Raw genomic sequence first — 20167 nt, 5'->3', positions numbered from 1 at the left:
CGCTGAGACCATGTATTCATTACCGCCTTCTTAATAAGATCACTGTTAAATTTCAGTATCCCTTGCCATTGTTATCTGACTTGTTTGCTCGGATTAAGGGGGCTGGTTGGTTCACTAAGATAGATCTTCGTGGTGCGTATAATCTGGTGAGAATCAGGCAAGGAGATGAATGGAAAACTGCATTTAATACGCCCGAGGGTCATTTTGAGTATCTAGTGATGCCGTTCGGACTTGCCAATGCTCCATCTGTGTTTCAGTCTTTTATGCATGACATCTTCCGTGAGTATCTGGATAAATTCCTGATTGTTTACTTGGATGACATTTTGATCTTCTCAGATGATTGGGACTCTCATGTGAAGCAGGTCAGAATGGTTTTCCAGGTCCTGCGTGCTAATTCTTTGTTTGTGAAGGGATCAAAGTGTCTCTTCGGTGTGCAGAAAGTTTCATTTTTGGGGTTCATCTTTTCCCCTTCTACTATCGAGATGGATCCGGTTAAGGTCCAAGCCATCCAGGATTGGACTCAGCCGACATCTCTGAAAAGTCTGCAAAAATTCCTGGGCTTTGCTAATTTTTATCGTCGCTTCATCTGTAATTTTTCTAGCATTGCCAAACCATTGACCGATTTGACCAAGAAGGGTGCTGATTTGGTTAATTGGTCTTCTGCTGCTGTGGAAGCTTTTCAGGAGTTGAAGCATCGTTTTTGTTCTGCCCCTGTGTTGTGTCAACCAGATGTTTCTCTTCCGTTCCAGGTCGAGGTTGATGCTTCTGAGATTGGAGCAGGGGCGGTTTTGTCACAGAGAGGTTCTGGTTGCTCAGTGTTGAAACCATGTGCTTTCTGTTCCAGGAAGTTTTCGGCTGCTGAGCGTAATTATGATGTGGGCAACCGAGAGTTGCTGGCCATGAAGTGGGCATTCGAGGAATGGCGTCATTGGCTTGAAGGAGCTAAGCATCGCGTGGTGGTATTGACTGATCATAAGAACCTTACTTATCTCGAGTCTGCCAAGCGCTTGAATCCTAGACAGGCCCGTTGGTCGTTATTTTTTGCCCGCTTCGATTTTGTGATTTCGTACCTTCCGGGCTCTAAAAATGTGAAGGCGGATGCTCTGTCTAGGAGTTTTGTGCCCGACTCTCCGGGTTCATCTGAGCCGGCGAGTATCCTCAAGGAAGGAGTCATTGTGTCTGCCATCTCCCCTGATTTGCGGCGAGTGTTGCAAAAGTTTCAGGCGAATAAACCTGATCGTTGTCCGGCGGAGAAACTGTTCGTCCCTGATAGGTGGATTACTAAAGTTATCTCTGAACTTCATTGTTCGGTGTTGGCTGGTCATCCTGGAATATTTGGTACCAGAGAGTTAGTGGCTAGATCCTTCTGGTGGCCATCTCTGTCACGGGATGTACGTACTTTTGTGCAGTCCTGTGGGATTTGTGCTAGGGCTAAGCCCTGCTGTTCACGTGCCAGTGGGTTGCTTTTGCCCTTGCCGGTCCCAAAGAGGCCTTGGACACATATTTCGATGGATTTCATTTCTGACCTTCCCGTTTCTCAAATGATGTCAGTCATTTGGGTGGTCTGTGATCGCTTTTCTAAAATGGTCCATCTGGTGCCCTTGGTTAAATTGCCTTCCTCCTCTGATTTGGTGCCTTTGTTCTTCCAGCATGTGGTTCGTTTGCATGGCATTCCTGAGAATATTGTTTCTGACAGAGGTTCCCAGTTTGTTTCGAGGTTTTGGCGAGCCTTTTGTGGTGGGATGGGTATTGACCTGTCTTTTTCCTCGGCTTTCCATCCTCAGACTAGTGGCCAGACCGAACGAACCAATCAGACCTTGGAGACATATCTGAGATGTTTTGTTTCTGCAGACCAGGATGATTGGGTGTCCTTTTTGCCGTTGGCTGAGTTCGCCCTTAATAATCGGGCCAGCTCGGCTACCTTGGTCTCTCCATTTTTCTGCAATTCTGGGTTCCATCCTCGTTTCTCTTCAGGACAGGTTGAGTCTTCGGACTGTCCTGGTGTGGATTCTGTGGTGGACAGGTTGCAGCAGATCTGGACTCAGGTAGTGGACAATTTGACCTTGTCCCAGGAGAAGGCTCAACTTTTCGCTAATCGCAGACGCCGTGTGGGTCCCCGACTTCGTGTTGGGGATCTGGTTTGGTTATCTTCTCGTCATATTCCTATGAAGGTTTCCTCTCCTAAATTTAAACCTCGTTTTATTGGTCCGTATAGGATTTCTGAGATTCTCAATCCTGTGTCTTTTCGTCTGACCCTCCCAGACTCCTTTTCCATACATAATGTATTCCATAGGTCGTTGTTGCGGAGATACGTGGCACCTATGGTTCCATCTGTTGAGCCTCCTGCCCCGGTTTTGGTGGAGGGGGAATTGGAGTATATTGTGGAGAAAATTTTGGATTCTCGCGTTTCTAGACGGAAACTCCAGTATCTGGTTAAATGGAAGGGTTATGCTCAGGAAGATAATTCCTGGGTTTTTGCCTCTGATGTCCATGCTCCAGATCTTGTTCGTGTCTTTCATGTGGCTCATCCTGGTCGGCCTGGGGGCTCTGGTGAGGGTTCGGTGACCCCTCCTCAAGGGGGGGGTACTGTTGTGAATTCTGTGGCTGAATTCACTCCTGTGGTCACAAGTGGTACTGCAGCTTCTGAGCTTCCTCCCTCAGGTGTTCTGGTGAGCTCGATGGCTGCTTTGTTATTTAACTCCACCTGATTCTGTTTTCCTTGCTCCTTGTCAATGTTCCAGTGTTGGACCTGAGCTTCTGGTTCTTTCCTGTGGCCTGCTGCTCTGCTTAGATAAGTGCTTCTTTGCTTTTGTTGCTACTTTTTCTGTCCAGCTTGTCTATTCGTTTTGCTGGAAGCTCTGAGACGCAAAGGGTGCACCGCCGTGCCGTTAGTTCGGCACGGTGGGTCTTTTTGCCCCCTTTGCATGGTTTTTTGCTTTAGGGTTTTTTGTAGACTGCAAAGTTCTCTTTGCTATCCTCGCTCTATCTAGAATATCGGGCCTCACTTTGCTGAATCTATTTCTTCCCTACGTTTGTCTTTTCATCTTGCTAACAGTCATTATATGTGGGGGGCTGCCTTTTCCTTTGGGGTATTTATCTGAGGCAAGTCAGGCTTGTTTTTCTATCTTCAGGCTAGTCAGCTCCTCAGGCTGTGCTGAGTTGCATAGGTAGTGACAGGCGCAATCCACAGCTGCCTTTAGTTGTGTTTAGGATAGGTTCAGGTATTGCGGTCTACAGAGATTCCACGTCTCAGAGCTCGTTCTATTATTTTTGGGTTATTATCAGATCACTGTATGTGCTCTGATTGCTGGCACACTGTGTCACTGGATTGCCTACATAACAGGAGAGGACAGGAAAGAGCGCCAACAGAGGAATCAGATGTGCGCACGCGCAGAACTGAATGCGACGCGCGCGCGCACCCGGCGAGCTGCAGTGGGGAGAGGCGGCGGCAGCAACGGCATGACATTTAGGTTGTACAGTACTGATGGTAAATGAACTAGCGATCCTCTTTGTCCGCTTAGGACAGACTGAAATGACATGAGAAGCATCGCCACAATAGTAACAACCTATTCTGACGTCTGAATCCTTGTCGTTCCGTTCTAGACAGAATCCTATCACACTGCATTGGCTCAGGAATCTGCTCTGAGTACAACGCCACAGCGCGCACAGTTCTGCGCTCCCGCAAGCGCCGGTCAATCTGAATGGCCAGAGACATAGAATCACTCAGACCAGAAGGCGTGGGAAACCCCACCATAACATCTTTAACGGATTCAGAAAGACCCTGTCTGAAAATTGCCGCCAAAGCATCATTATTCCATTTAGTCAACACAGACCATTTTCTGAATTTCTGACAATATAATTCTGCTGCCTCTTGACCCTGAGACAGGGCCAACAAGGTCTTCTCAGCTTGATCCACAGAATTAGGTTCATCATATAATCTAAAGCCTGAAAAAAGGAGTCTACATTAAGCAAAGCCGGATTCCCAGATTCCAGGGAAAATACCCAATCCTGCGGGTCGACACGCAGCAGGGAGATGACGATTTTAACCTGCTGAATGGAATCACCGGAGGATCGAGGTCTCAAAGCAAAAAACAGTTTACAGCTGTTTTTAAAACTCAAAATTTTGGACCTGTCACCAAAAAACAAATCAGGAGTAGGAATCTTCAGTTCTAAAACATGAGTCTGAACAATATAATCAGAAATACCCTGTACCCTAGCAGCAAGCTGGTCTACACGAGAAGCTAATTCCTGAACATCCATGCTTTCACAAAACTCCTCAGCCACCCAGAGATAAAGAGGGAAGAGGAGATAAAGCAGACTGAAGAAAAAAAAAATGGCTCAACACCTTTCTTCCCTTCTTCTGAGATGCATTTAACTCATTGCTGGCCAGTTGTACTGTTATGATCCGGTGACCTTGGAGCAGCATGAAAACTTTCACTGGAGTAGGTGGTAACTATACTGACCGCCAATCCTGATCTTAACATCGCAACTAGAAGTAGCCGTGGGGTGTACCTAACAAACCCTAGACAGAGTACTGTGCGGTCAGTATTAAAACCCTTCCAAAAATATCCACAGCAGATTATACAAAAATTCCTCCATCTAACTAAAGACGTGGAACGTATATCTGCAACTCCAGAAACTCCTACACTCAGAGCAGGAATACAATCAAAAAACAAGCACACAGCTTGTGTGCCATAGAAAAAGAAACAGACACTTATCTTTGCTGAATTGGCAGCTAAGCAGGAGAAGCCAGACAGAGATCCAACACTTCCCAAGAAACATTGACAACTGGCAAGGACTAATGAGTCCTGCAAACCCAAATACCCCAGTCAGAATTGCAATCAGCAGATACACCTGTCCAGGACTGCAGCCCAGGGACAACTGCATTACCACCTACAACCACCGGAGGGAGCCCAAAAGCAGAATTCACAACAGGTACCCTTGGGAAAATAAAAAATTTGGGGTTAAAAAAATAATTTTTGTGGGAAAAAAATGATTTTTATTTTCTCGTCTCTGCGTTATAAAATGTAGTGAAACACTTGGGGGTTAAAAGTTCTCACAACACATCTAAATAAGTTCCTTGGGGGGTCTAGTTTCCAATATGGGGTCACCTGTGGGGGGTTTCTACTGTGTAGGTACATCAGGGGCTCTGCAAATGCATCGTGATGCCTGCAGACCAATCCATCTAAGTCTGCATTCCAAACGGCGCTCCTTCCCTTCTGAGCTCTGCCATGCGCCCAAACTGTGGTCCCCCCCCCCACATATGGGGTATCAGTTTACTCAGGACAAGTTGGAAAACAACTTTTGGGGTCCATTTTCTCCTGTTACCGTTGGGAAAATACAAAACTGGGGGCTAAAAATAATTTTTGTGGATTTTTTTTTTTTCACGGCTCTGCGTTATAAACTGTAGTGAAGCACTTGGGGGTTGAAGGTTCTCCCAAAACATCGAGAAATGTTACTTTTTGTGTGCCATATCTCAGTTGGAAAATTGCAAATTCAAATTCAAAATTTTCTCCAAATTTCCATTTTTTTCACAAATAAACGCAGGTAATATCAAACAAATTGTACCACTATCATGAAGTACAATATGTCACGAGAAAATCCTATCAGAATCATCAGGATCCGTTGAAGAGTTATAACCTCATAAAGGGACAGTGGTCAGAATTGTAAAAATTGGCCCGGTCATTGACGTGCAAACCACTCTTGGGGGTTAAGGGGTTAATTGTAAGACAGAAATAAGAAGAAAACAGCCGAACAACTCGAATCTTCCGTGAAATAAAAAACCTTTGTCCTTTATTTCATTTGCACAATGTAGACAAGGTTATAAGTGAGAGACGTTAGCAGAAGATGCAGAAAAAACAAAAGAGGACTACGGCAGTTTCGCGTCTTGCACGCTTCAACGGGTCCTATTCTATGAATGGCAATTCATTTCCTTTTATGCTGCAACACCCGATCTGATTTATTAAAATCACATCTGTGTGAATTTAAAAACATACAAAATGCACAAAAACATGCACAAAAAAACAACAAACCAATTAAATATTTTTTGTTGGTAATGATCCCTGTATAACAAATTTCTGCACAATAGAACTTACAAGAAACAAGAATAATTACGGTAAGTCTTTCATTCATTCCTAAAGGGCCTTGTGCATTTGCACTTATTATCCACTTGGCTTTTTGCCGTAACAGAGCTTTGTTATGCTTCCACACATAGGGAATTTAACCACTTCTAAACCTGCAAACAACAGGCAATGTGAATCAGACCCATGTAATTCACGGATGTGCTTTATAAATCTTGGGGAACCTTTCCCTGTTAAGATCGAATGGAAATGTTCACAGATTCTTATACACATCGGTCTTATTGTTTTACCAATGTAATAAAATGCGCAGGGACAAAAAATATTATTTTGTTTTACAGGTTATTAACTCTTTACCGTTATGTTGAATATGTTCTACTTTTACCGTAGTGCCTGTGAGGTGGTATTCGCAGAAATTGCAACCTCCGCATTTAAAATTACCCTTTGGGGGAATTCCCTCAACCAAATATTTTGTACATTTGTTATCCGATTCTGCACCAAAAGATCAGATAAATTATGGGTTCTTTTATAAGCGAATCTCTGCTTAATTGCACCATGTTTAATTAAATCATTATCGTTTTCTGGAACATGCCAATTTTTTGGGATTGCCGTGTGAATCGTTCTATGCTATGGAGTTTGTTTGAAACAAAAATTTTAATATTTTTCTTTTTCTTTTTGAGCCACAAAGGCACGTTTTTTTTTTTGGAGACTATTTGGTTTAGTTGTTAGTAGTTCATGTTGAGTGATCCTGTTAACACGTGTTTCGGCTTCGTCTTAAGAGTTCTGATGGGTAACCCCTATCCACAAACCGATTTTTTTTTAACTCATTAATTTGATCCCTGAAGCATTCCTCATTGTTGTTAATCTTTCTCAACCACAACATTTGGCTGAAAGGTAAGCTTCTTTTAGTGTCCTCTGGATGAGCAGAGTCATAACGTAGCATGGAATTTGAAGCAGTCGATTTTCTATGCACCTTTGTATATATATTCCCTTCAATGATACTGATTTCCACGTCTAGAAAATTTAATCTATCAATACCAAAGCATGAGGTGAACTGCATATTGACACTGTTGTTGCTATTCAGATAATCTACAAAATTATCAAAATCCACCTGTCCACCATCCCACACTATAAACATGTCATCAACAAAACGTAAATAACATTTTATATGTTTTAGCAATGGATTTTTTATACTGGTTATAAACTCTTCCTCAAATACCGCAAGAAAAAGATTTGCGTAAACGCATGCGACCGGCGTACCCATAGCGGTTCCCATTACTTGAACATACCAATGGTTCAAAAACTTAAATGCATTGTGTGTCAAAATAAAATTCAAACCTTCCAAAATGAACAAAATAAAATCAGGTGTTTTATCGGAATGCTCTAAGCTCTTTTTAATAGCATCAATGCCGTGCGCATGCGGTATCCTGGTGTATAAATTCACCACGTCAATTGAAGCCAGGGCAAAACTAGGCTGCCACTCCACCAAAGCAACAGCCTTAAAAAAATCACCCGTGTTTTTTACAAAAGAGGGAATTTTTTGATAGTAACAGTTTAAGACGCCAATCAAGTTATTGTGATAGTGGTTCAGTGACCGAGTTAATCCCTGACACTATCGGGCGTCCAGGGGAATGAGACAAGGATTTGTGAATTTTCGGGATACTATACCAATGAGGGATACATTGATGCAGAGGAAATAATTTTTCAGCTTCTTTTTTAGTTAAAACGCCATTTTCCACATTATTTCTTAAAAAAGATCTTAATGTATCCTTATACTTAGAAATTGGATTATTTTCTAAACGTAGGTAAGTATCGGTTTGATTTAATTGTGACAAACTTTCCTTTATATAATCTCTACACAAGTCACTAGTTTGACCACACTTAGGCTACTTTCACGAATCAGATTTTTCCGTCAGGCATAATCTGGCAAATTTCGGAAAAACTGGATCCGGCAAAAGATGCCACCGGATCTGGTTTTTCCCCATAGACTTGTATTGGCCCCAGATGACCTTACGTTTCGTCCAGTTTTCACTGGATCTGGCAAAAATGTTGTTTCTGGCGTCTGAATAAATTTATACAGTAACGTTTTTTGTCTCCGGTGAAAAAGGCGGAAGCGCCGGCGCTTCCGGCTTTTTGATAGAGTGGAAGCCTATGGGCGCCAGAACCTGCCGCGAGCCAGAGGTGAACCTGCCGCCAGCCAGAGCTGATCCTGCCCCAGGCCAGCTACAGCCAGCCGGAAAGCTACAGCCACAGCTAGCCGGCAAGCTATAGCCACAGCCAGCAGCCAGCCGGCAAGCTACAGCCAGAAGCCATGTCTTCTTCTGGGAGCCCTTCCTTTGCATCATCAGCGCTGTGAGGTAAATATATATCTTTTTGTTTTTTTCTTTTTGGTGATGTTCACCTAACAATATGCTTTAATCCTTAACAGGAAACTGCAGCGTCAGAGGTGCTTCTAGAAGGCGACGGAAGGGGTGGAGAGATACCCAAAGCGGGTACACACAGTACACACAACACATAAGCCAACATCCAAGCACATAATTTATTTTTTTTTTTTTAGTCTTCCGATTCTGGAGCTCGATCCAGAGGTCCGTTGACTTGAGCGTCGTGGCGGTATTTTTATTCCCCCCCCACCCCCTCCCTTTTTTTTTTTTTTTTTAATTGAGTCTAATGTCTTTGTTTTTTTCCTGGCTCGGGCAGAGAGGAGGCTGGTCTTAAAATTAACCTAGTTCGAGAGCGGGGGCCGCTGTGGAACATGGGGGACTGCCACACGCTGATATTGGTGTTACCCAATGGCTCTGGGAGGAAGTCTGCTATCAGCTTGTGGACCACTGGGAGGACCTTGATGTTCGGGCCCAGAATCAAGCACGTAAGTATTCACAGTTCTGTTATGTTGCTGGATGTAATGTGTTGTATACTAAACAATTTGTGTTTTCACTTTACAGGCGAAAGAATTCTCAAGCGATGGCAGTCAATCAGGGATCGCTTCAATAAGGGATTCAACAAAGAGATGCAGGCCCGAGTCGATCCGGAGGACGCAGGAGCAAATATAAATATTTATAAAAAAGATATATACAGTTATATGAAAAAATTTGGGCACCCCTATTAATCTTAAGCTTAATGTTTTATAAAAAAAATGTACAATAAACCTCATTTCAAGGCAGAAACATTACTGTGTCCAGCAGTTATTAGATATATGAAACTGAAATAGCTGTTGCAAAAAAAACAATTTTTATAAAATATTAAGCTTAAGATTAATAGGGGTGCCCAAACTTTTTCATATAACAGTACCACCGTATATACAGGTACGCGCTGGATAATAGCCAATGGAAGTGTCCTGTGCAATGAACACCGGAATAGAAACTATGTCCCGATCTGATTAAATCTGGAGCATAGGAAATCGTAAGTGCAGACCCTTGGTTAACACACCTAAAAACAGAAATAGGGTTCCTAGAGGTCCTCCACTGATGAGTCTCTTTGAAGATCGCAATAAGTCCGGGATGAGTCCAAGCAAGAGAGGTATTGATGCAAACAAGTGGCTGCCCCGGCCGGCGGCAGCCACCACCAACTGACCTTAATAATAATCTTAATAATCTTTATTTTTATATAGCGCTAACATATTCCGCAGCGCTTTACAGTTTGCACACATTATCATCACTGTCCCCGATTGGGCTCACAATCTAAATTCCCTATCAGTATGTCTTTGGCATGTGGGAGGAAACCGGAGTACCCGGAGGAAACCCACGCAAACACGGAGAGAACATACAAACTCTTTGCAGATGTTGTCCAAGGTGGGATTAGAACCCAGGACCCCAGCGCTGCAAGGCTGCAGTGCTAACCACTGCGCCACCGTGCTGACCTTCGGGTAAGAGCGGGATCACGCAGGACCGACGCCACGTGTGGTGTAAGCGGTGAGTACGGTGCGCAGGACCTTCATGATGCGATGGATCACGTGACCGCTATCGAAACCCGGAAGTATGTACGGAGTGCGGTAAGGACCTAACAACTAACGCGTTTCGGAGACTTCCGTCTGCTTCCTCAGGGATGGTCCCTTACCCCATGATGGTTGTCCTTATATAGCCTTCCATGATACAACCTCACTATTAAAAACCAAAGAGTTCCGTGCCGATGTTCAAACCTCTTGGTGCAGTGGTATCCAGAATAAAAATCCACTTCGTCTCTGCTCTCGACATAGCTTTGACATAGTTCTCACCTCTCCAATGTCGATGTACCATGGCTATACCTGATATTTTCATATGTTGTACCAGTCCGCCATGATATTCCAGAAAATGTTGAGAGAGTGGGTGACCCATAAATTTATTTTTAATATTGCGAATGTGTTCGCTGATTCTTGTTTTTAAAGGCCGTTTTGTCCTCCCCACATACGTTTTTCCACAGGGGCATTGTATGGTATATATTACCCCTGTCGTAGAACAAGTAATAAAGTCCTTAATTTGAAATGTTTTATCTCCTTTTTTTATATTAGTGTATTTGTGCATCATTGTCTGTTTGCACATGCTGCATTTGTGGCATGGGAAAAACCCTTTTAATTTAGCATGAAAAACAGATGACTGTTTGAGAAAGGATTTATTCTGAACTGTAGGGGCAATCAGATTTCCCAAATTTTGAGATTTCTTAAAGACAAAACAGGGCTGATTGGTAATCTTATCCCCCAATACTTTATCATTTTTCAAAATGTGCCAGTGTTTACTGGGCTTTCTGCATGCGAACCTGGTCCTCTGGCAACATTTTATAGATGATATTGTTTTTATTTGGTCTGGTGGCTGGGATACTCTTAATCAGTTTTTAATAGATATTAATAAAAAATCAATATTTTTTAAAGTTCACGTCGACCACCAGTACCACTGAAATTAATTTTTTAGATTTAAAATTTTTTATTGAGGATTTTAAAATTCAAACATGTACTTTTAGTAAACCAACTGACACGAATAGCTACATTCCTTTAGATAGCTGTCATCTTCCCAGCTGGTTGTTGAATATCCCAAAGAGTCAGTTTACGAGGATTCACCGGAACTGCTCTAGGCCTCAAGATTCCGACATGGAAGCAAAGATACTTACAAAAACATTTTTGGAGAAGGGATATGATGAAAAGACATCTAAACGAAGACATATCTAAAAGATATCTAAAGACATTATGGATCCTATCTCCATAATAACAAAGTATAATGCCAATTCAAATATTTTTCGTAGGATAGTCCGTAAACACTGGCACATTTTGAAAAATGATAAAGTATTGCGGGATAAGATTACCAATCAGCCCCGTTTTGTCTTTAAGAAATCTCAAAATTTGGGAAATCTGATCGCCCCTGTGGTTCAGAAATCCTTTCTCAAACAGTCCTCTGTTTTTCATGCTAAATTAAAAGGGTTTTTCCCATGCCACAAATGCAGCATGTGCAAACAGACCACGATGCACAAATGCACTAATATAAAAAAAGAAGATAAAGTATTTCAAATTAAGGACTTTATTACTTGTTCTACGACAGGGGTAATATATACCATACAATGCCCCTGTGGAAAAACCTATGTGGGGAGGACAAAATGGCCTTTAAAAACCACTCTCTCAACATTTTCTGGAATATCATAGTGGACTGGTACAACATATGAAAATATCAGGTATAGCCATGGTACATCGACATTGGAGAGGTGAGAACTATGTCAAAGCTATGTCGAGAGCAGAGACGAAGTGGATTTTTATTCTGGATACCACTGCACCAAGAGGTTTGAACATCTGTGCGGAACTCTTTGGTTTTGAACAGTGAGGTCGTATCATGGGAGGCTATATAAGGACAACCATCATGGGGTAAGGGACCATCCCTGAGGAAGCAGACGGAAGTCTCCGAAACGCGTTGGTTGTTAGGTCCTTACCGCACTATGTACATACTTCCGGGTTTCGATAGCGATCACGTGATCCATCGTGTCACGAAGGTCCTGCGCACCGTACTCACCGCTTACACCACACGTGGCGTCGGTCCTGCGAGATTCCCGCTCTTACCCGAAGGTCAGTTGGTGGTGGCTGCCGCCGGCCGGGGCAGCCACTTGTTTGCATCAATACCTCTCTTGCTTGGACTCATCCCGGACTTATTGCGGTCTTCAAAGAGACTCATCAGTGGAGGACCTCTAGGAACCTTATTTCTGTTTTTAGGTGTGTTAACCAAGGGTCTGCATTTACGATTTCTTATGCTCAAGATTTAATCAGATCGGGATATTTTTTGTATTCCGGTGTTCATTGCACAGGAAACTTCCATTGGCTACTATCCAGCGCGTACCTGTGTACCTGTATATACGGTGGTATATACCTTTTCTATATATATTCATTTATTTGACACATTTTTGTGGAAGTTTGTTGGTTTCGCTGCAAGGATATATAGCTTTAGTGATAATTGCGCCACCACATATCGGATTGTATGCAAATATAAATATACCCGAGCCCTGTCATTCCTCAGGACAACGGTGGTGAGCAGAAAGTAAATATCCCCTCCCCCCATTTTAACATGTTTACATGTCTAACTTTATTTTTGGTTTCAGCCAGGGCCAAGCAATAACAATATAGTAAAGGGAACCTGTCACCCCGAAATTCGCGGGTGAGGTAAGCCCACCGGCATCAGGGGCTTATCTGCAGCATTCTGTAATGCTGTAGATAAGCCCCCGATGTAACCTGAAAGAGGAGAAAAAGACATATTATACTCACCCAGGGGCGGTCCCGTTGCTGGTCAGGTCGGATGGGCGTCTCCGGTCCGCTGCGGCGCCTCCTATCTTCATTACAAGACGTCCTCTTCTGATCTTCAGCCACGGCTCCGGCGTACTTTGCTCTGCCCTGTTGAGGGCAGACAAAGTACTGCAGTGCGCAGGCGCCGGGCCTCTGACCTTTCCGGCGCCTGCGCACTGCAGTACTATCCTCTGCCCTCAACAGGGCAGAGCAAAGTACGCCTGCGCCGGAGCCATGGCTGAAGATCATAAGAGGACGTCTTGTAATGAAGATGGGAGGCGCCGCAGCGGACCGGAGACGCCCATCCGACCTGACCAGCAGCGGGACCGCCCCTGGGTGAGTATAATATAACATCTTTTTCTCCTCTTTCAGGTAACATCGGGGGCTTATCTACAGCATTACAGAATGCTGTAGATAAGCCCCTGATGCCGGTGGGCTTACCTCACCCGCGATTTTCGGGGTGACAGGTTCCCTTTAATTTTCAATGTTTTTCTTTTTTCCACAGCACCGTCTGCAGCACTCTAGAGCCTGCCGAGTTGAATCCTTCAGAAGTGATCCCTCAGGAGTCCGCCACCGAGGGACTCTCTGACAGACCTGACTCCTCTGCACCTTACCAGCCTTCCCTCACATGCGATCCCTCGGTCCCATCAACCAGCGCTGGAGCATTGTGGCCGACTGTGTTACATGAAGCTGCTGGTGAGGATATAGCTTTTCCTTTACCCCACCCCTCTGATGCTGCACCTCTAGAACACCTGTGGGTTCGGGGCAGCATCACCAGAGTGGTCAGGTACAGAGCTATGCTCCTGAGTTCTTCCATCTGAATGCATCCTTCCAGAACTGTCTGAAACTGTTGTCTGAGCAAATTACTGCAGGATTTAATTTGCTCAGCCACAGTATTCTGGAGTTGCACACACGACTGGATAGGATGCATTCAGATGCAAGTCGATTGCCTAACCACTCGTTTTTACAGGCGATTGTCGAGCGCATAGACAAGCTATCTGCTGACAAGCAGATGCATGTAATGCAGGCCTGTCAGTTTGCTCTAGCGCAGGTTAGCTCCCAAGACCCTCCACCCGCCCCGGTAGTTGCTCCAGCACCTGCCCCCCCTCCCTTGAGCCACTGTCCCTCCGCCACCCCCTTTACAATACCAGCAAACTGGTCTGTACCATCCTGCCCCGTACCAGCATCCTGCCCCATACTAGTTCCCTACCACATCTGTGCCTCCACTCCCTGCCCAACCTGCATTCCGTGGCCTGTAACACCAGTTTCCTACACCACCCATCATGCCCCAAACACACACCTCTTCTCCACCCTCCACTTCTTCTGTCTCCCTATCCCTCCACTCCACCCCTCAAACCTTCCAAATTCCAAACACCACTCCCGGTTTCATGTCCACCCGCTCTCTTTCTCCACACCTTCTGTTTTTCCTCCTGATCCTTCACCACCACCATCCTCTCTTCACACTCCCAATCTGACAGCCCCTCCAGTATTATCTCCACCCCACAGTTTTTAAATTTATGAAAGTTTTGTTAACATTTTTATAAAATAAAGCACTTTTTTTGATTTAAAAAATTTGTCATTTATTACATGAGAAGGTTTAGTATGGATAAAACAGGTACAATATTTTGGGTTTTAAAAAGGTAATAAATGTTTAGGAAAATCCAATAATGTACAGTACATTGGTTAAAAAAGGTAATAAGTTAATATTGGATAAAAAAAGGTAATAAACATTGGGAAAATCCCTATCAGGTACAATACATTGGGTAAAACAGGTACCATACTTTTGGAAAAAGGTAATAAACTTTGGGAAATTCCCAACCTGGTAAAATACTTTGGGTACACAAGGTGAAATAATTTTGATAACAATGTACAAAACACTTTTCAAACTCTCTCATCTTGCCAGTCTATTCTTCCTTGCGGTGACACAAAGTATTCAGCATATTTGTCCCTCATTCTTGAAACTACCACAGAACTTCTAAAAATAATGTTCTGATAGTAATGCAAGGTGGTTTCTTCACAGTGGTCTTCAATGGAAATCTGTTCCTTGAAAATAACAAAATTGTGCAGGACCACACAAGCTTTTACCACCTCGTCAACAGTGTCAGCCTTGAGGTTGATATCAGTAAAGAGAACTCTCCATTTTGCAGTTAAAATCCCAAAAGCGCACTCCACCATTCTTCATGCGCGTGTTAGGCAGTAATTATAAATGCGTTTAGTTGCCATCAATCCACTACTGGATTATGGTTTCAGCAGGTGCTCAGATATTTGAAAGGCTTCATCTCCAACACAAACAAATGGCATTCGTGGCCCAGAGGTTTGAGGAAGCGGTCTTGGAGGTGGAAATTCAAAGGTGTTTCCATACAGATGACGCCCCATAGCAGACACTTTAAACACTTGTGAATCATTTGAGTGTCCATGGGCCCCAATATCGACTGCAATAAATTTGTACTCAGCGTCTGCGATGGCCATGAGCACGATGGAGAAATGTTTTTTGTAGTTAAAATATTCTGATCCCGATCCAGCAGGTTTGACTATGCGGATATGTTTCCCGTCCACAGCTTCCAGGCAGGTTGGAAACTGACAAATTTGTAGGAATTTGTCCTCGATCTCCAGCCAACTCTCCTTTGTGGGATGTGGTATTAATTCCACATGTAGAGAGTCCTACAAAGCACAGCAGGTGTGCTTGACAATTCCGGATATGGTGGAAATCTCAAGTCGGAACTAGAAATGTAGTGACGAAAGGGATTCTCCAGTTACAAGGAATCTGTGACAAAAAAGGGTAAAATTAATACAGAATACCAGTAAAAACATTACAGTTATGAGTCAGCTAGAACAGTTGGAGATACAAAAAAAATTATATTTAAAAACGACCATCAACAACATTACAGTTATAATACAAAACGGCACACCCTCATATCCGATAACAGGATCCCTTCATGAACAAGCGTATACACACCAATAGAGAACTATGAAGACACTGGATCAAAAGTGTAAATGCTAAAAACCATAAATTTTATTACAAAAGATTAAAAATTCATACAGACCATATATCAAACTGGTGAGACGTTACAGTCAACAAGTGCAAGGTCAAAACAGAAGCTACAGACTGATGGGACAACATTACAGTTATTAGTGTGGTTTCACAGTAGGAGATACAATAAGAATGGCTTACCGTAGAGCCACCATCAGACACTCTGCAGGTGAAATGGAGAGACGGCAATAGGTACCACTTCTTGCGATGTCCAATCGTTTCCACCATCATGTCGAAGTTCATCCGCACATAGCTGAAAAACTTCTGTGTCTCCTTGTAGCTCCATGTATAAAGTTGAAAAGACTCCCCGTTTCATTCTCTGTGCTGTGCTGTGATGGGATAGATCCACAAGCGCCGCTGATGCATGATGCACTGCTGTCCCTCTCGCTCGTTCTCCAGAACAATTGCTCTCAAACGATTCGCCTCCACTATAAAATCCACGTTGATCTTTAGAATATTCGCAATAACGCCTTCCATCTTGCTCCCCAACCACTTGCTCCTCTACAGCCTGTCAAAGATGGGCTGTAGGAACAAAGTATAGGGTTTCACTAGCCAATCACGTTTGGGAGCCTCCCATGGGCATTTTTATAAACCGGATCCGTCATAAAAGGGAATAAAAAACGTATGGAAAACTGATTAAACGAATCCGTTTTTTTGCCGGTTCCGCTAGTCGGATCCAGCAGAAAAATGGATCTGTTTCATCAGTTTTTCACAATTTACCCCGACTCCATCGGTCTGGCGCGACGCTGGACCCAGCCTGATGGAAAAAACCTGATGTGTGAAAGTAGCCTTAGAATACTGTGTACAGTTCTGGTAAGCTCAGTCACTTAGTCTATTTTTGGATGTGATGGTCAGTTTTTTTTAAAATTTGTATTCAACTTAGCCTTCTGACTGAGCACTCCTACCTCTTAGCCACAGGTGTTTTTATCGCAGCAGGTCCATTAACCCTCCACAGAGAGAGAGAAATTTAGTCTAAGAAGAGGATTCACAGGTTCCCATTTAGATGAAGACGTTTATTCCCTGTGAGGAAAGGAAAGTGTAGTACCTGGTATACGAGAGATGCCCTAATGTGGCTACCAGGTCCACATAAAATTGGCCATTTTTATGCGCTAAATGCTCTAATTTTTTAATATTTCTAGTGCAGTAATGCAGTTAAATTTTCATGTTTCATGTTTGCGTGTTTTGGCGCCGCAGTGTGCTGCCTTATTTATTTGACTGTATACGAGTTGGTGACTCTAGGTTCAGCACCTCTTCTCACTTAGTCTGTTTGGATGTGACGGTCAGTGATTCATTACTAAAATTTAAGAAGGAACTGGATGCCTTTCTTGAAAAGTATAATGTTACAGGGTATATACACTCGATTCCTTGGTAGGGTGTTCATCCAGGGAACTAGTCTGATTCCCATGTGTGGAGTCGGGAAGGAATTTTTTTTTTCCCCAATGTGGAGCTTATTGTTTGCCACGTTTTTTTTTTTTTTTTTTTTGCTTCAACCTTAATACCTATGTTACTACTGTATGTAAAGAAGTAAATGCAGTGATGCAAATAATGCAGCAATTCTTACATTTGTTACATTTTTTATTTTGTAGCGCTATCTAGTACCACAGACTTTGGCTATGTGTGGTTTAGATGAAGGGAAGACTCGTATAACTTCTGAGGCACTCACTGTTCTAATTAAACAGTATTGTAGAGAAAGTGGAGTGCGAAACTTACAGAAGCAAGTGGAAAAGGTGAGTGGTAAAAATTTAAAGCAAATACCTAAAAGTTATAAACGTTTTGACACTATTTTATTCTGTAAATCTAAGCTACCGTATATACAGGTCCTTCTCAAAAAATTAGCATATAGTGTTAAATTTCATTATTTACCATAATGTAATGATTACAATTAAACTTTCATATATTATAGATTCATTATCCACCAACTGAAATTTGTCAGGTCTTTTATTGTTTTAATACTGATGATTTTGGCATACAACTCCTGATAACCCAAAAAACCTGTCTCAATAAATTAGCATATCAAGAAAAGGTTCTCTAAACGACCTATTACCCTAATCTTCTGAATCAACTAATTAACTCTAAACACATGCAAAAGATACCTGAGGCTTTTATAAACTCCCTGCCTGGTTCATTACTCAAAACCCCCATCATGGGTAAGACTAGCGACCTGACAGATGTCAAGAAGGCCATCATTGACACCCTCAAGCAAGAGGGTAAGACCCAGAAAGAAATTTCTCAACAAATAGGCTGTTCCCAGAGTGCTGTATCAAGGCACCTCAATGGTAAGTCTGTTGGAAGGAAACAATGTGGCAGAAAACGCTGTACAACGAGAAGAGGGGACCGGACCCTGAGGAAGATTGTGGAGAAGGACCGATTCCAGACCTTGGGGAACCTGAGGAAGCAGTGGACTAAGTCTGGTGTGGAAACATCCAGAGCCACCGTGCACAGGCGTGTGCAGGAAATGGGCTACAGGTGCCGCATTCCCCAGGTAAAGCCACTTTTGAGCTACAGAGAAGCAGCACTGGACTGTTGCTAAGTGGTCCCAAGTACTTTTTTCTGATGAAAGCAAATTTTGCATGTCATTCGGAAATCAAGGTGCCAGAGTCTGGAGGAAGACTGGGGAGAAGGAAATGCCAAAATGCCTGAAGTCCAGTGTCAAGTACCCACAGTCAGTGATGGTGTGGGGTGCCATGTCAGCTGCTGGTGTTGGTCCACTGTGTTTCATCAAGGGCAGGGTCAATGCAGCTAGCTATCAGGAGATTTTGGAGCACTTCATGCTTCCATCGGCTGAAATGCTTTATGGAGATGAAGATTTCATTTTTCAGCACGACCTGGCACCTGCTCACAGTGCCAAAACCACTGGTAAATGGTTTACTGACCATGGTATTACTGTGCTCAATTGGCCTGCCAACTCTCCTGACCTGAACCCCATAGAGAATCTGTGGGATATTGTGAAGAGAAAGTTGAGAGACGCAAGACCCAACACTCTGGATGAGATTAAGGCCGCTATTGAAGCATCCTGGGCCTCCATAACATCTCAGCAGTGTCACAGGCTGATTGCCTCCATGCCACGCCGCATTAAAGCAGTCATTTCTGCCAAAGGATTCCCGACCAAGTATTGAGTGCATAACTGAACATTATTATTTGTTGGTTTTTTTGTTTGTTATTAAAAAACACTTTTATTTGATTGGATGGGTGAAATATGCTAATTTATTGAGACAGGTTTTTTGGGTTATCAGGAGTTGTATGCCAAAATCATCAGTATTAAAACAATAAAAGACCTGACAAATTTCAGTTGGTGGATAATGAATCTATAATATATGAAAGTTTAATTGTAATCATTACATTATGGTAAATAATGAAATTTAACACTATATGCTAATTTTTTGAGAAGGACCTGTACTCGAGTATAAGCCGACCCCCCTAATTTTGCCACAAAAAACTGGGAAAACTTATTGACTCGAGTATAAGCCTAGGGTGGAACATGCAGCAGCTACCGGTGAATTTCAAAAATAAAAATAGATGCTCCATACCGTTCATTATTGCCCCATAGCTGTGCCATATAGTGCTCTGCACCGTTCATTCTTGCCCCATAGCTGTGCCATATAGTCCTCTGCACAGTTCATTATTGCCCCATAGCTGTGCCATATAGTGCTCTGCACCGTTCATTTTTGCCCCATAGATGCTCCGTAGAAAGCTGTGCTATTGCTGCTGCACTAATAAAAAAAAATGCCATACTCCCCTCTCTTGCTTGCAGCTCCCGGCGTCTTGTCCCGGCGTCTCTCCGCACTGACTGATCAGGCAGAGGGCGGCGCGCACACTATATGCGTCATCGCGCCCTCTGACCTGCACAGTCAGAGCGGAGAGACGCCGGGAAGATGGAGCAACGCCCGGCGTGTGGAACGCGGACAGGTGAATATAAAATACTCACCTGGTCCCGGCGCTCCTGACGCTGCCCCTGCCTGTCACACTGTCTTCGGTGCCGCAGCTCTTCCTGTCAGCGGTCACTGGCACCGCTCAGAGGAATGAATTATGCGGCTCCACCCTTATGGGAGTGGAGTCCATATTCATTTCTCTAATGAGCGGTCCCACGTGACTGCTGACAGGAAGAGCTGCAGCACCCGAAGACAGTGTGACAGGCAGGGGCAGCGCTAGGATCGCCGGGACTAGGTGAGCATGCCTCAGCGCCCTCTCCCCCTCACCCGCCGACCCTGCCGCCCACCGTGACTCGAGTATAAGCCGAGAGGGGCACTTTCAGCTCAAAAATTTGGGCTGACAATCTCGGCTTATACTCGAGTATATACGGTAAATATATAGCATCTACATGTACCTCATATGCAG

At 43.5% G+C, this 20167-nt stretch overlaps 1 protein-coding gene across 8 annotated transcripts in view; it reads left to right on the top strand.

The window, feature by feature from the left end:
- LONP1 (lon peptidase 1, mitochondrial) overlaps nucleotides 1-20167 on the top strand; it is a 480916-nt gene that overhangs the window by 346317 nt on the left and 114432 nt on the right. For all 8 annotated transcript variants that reach the window (XM_069767869.1, XM_069767870.1, XM_069767867.1 and 5 more), the window contains one exon: nucleotides 17419-17559. In XM_069767869.1, the coding sequence (XP_069623970.1) occupies nucleotides 17419-17559 (141 nt within the window). The remainder of the gene's footprint in view (nucleotides 1-17418; nucleotides 17560-20167) is intronic.

This window comes from Ranitomeya imitator, chromosome 1, assembly GCF_032444005.1.
Source record: "Ranitomeya imitator isolate aRanImi1 chromosome 1, aRanImi1.pri, whole genome shotgun sequence".
Lineage (NCBI taxonomy): Eukaryota > Metazoa > Chordata > Amphibia > Anura > Dendrobatidae > Ranitomeya > Ranitomeya imitator.
Note: the sequence above shows the minus strand (reverse complement) of the source record. Positions and strands in the feature narration are given on the sequence as shown.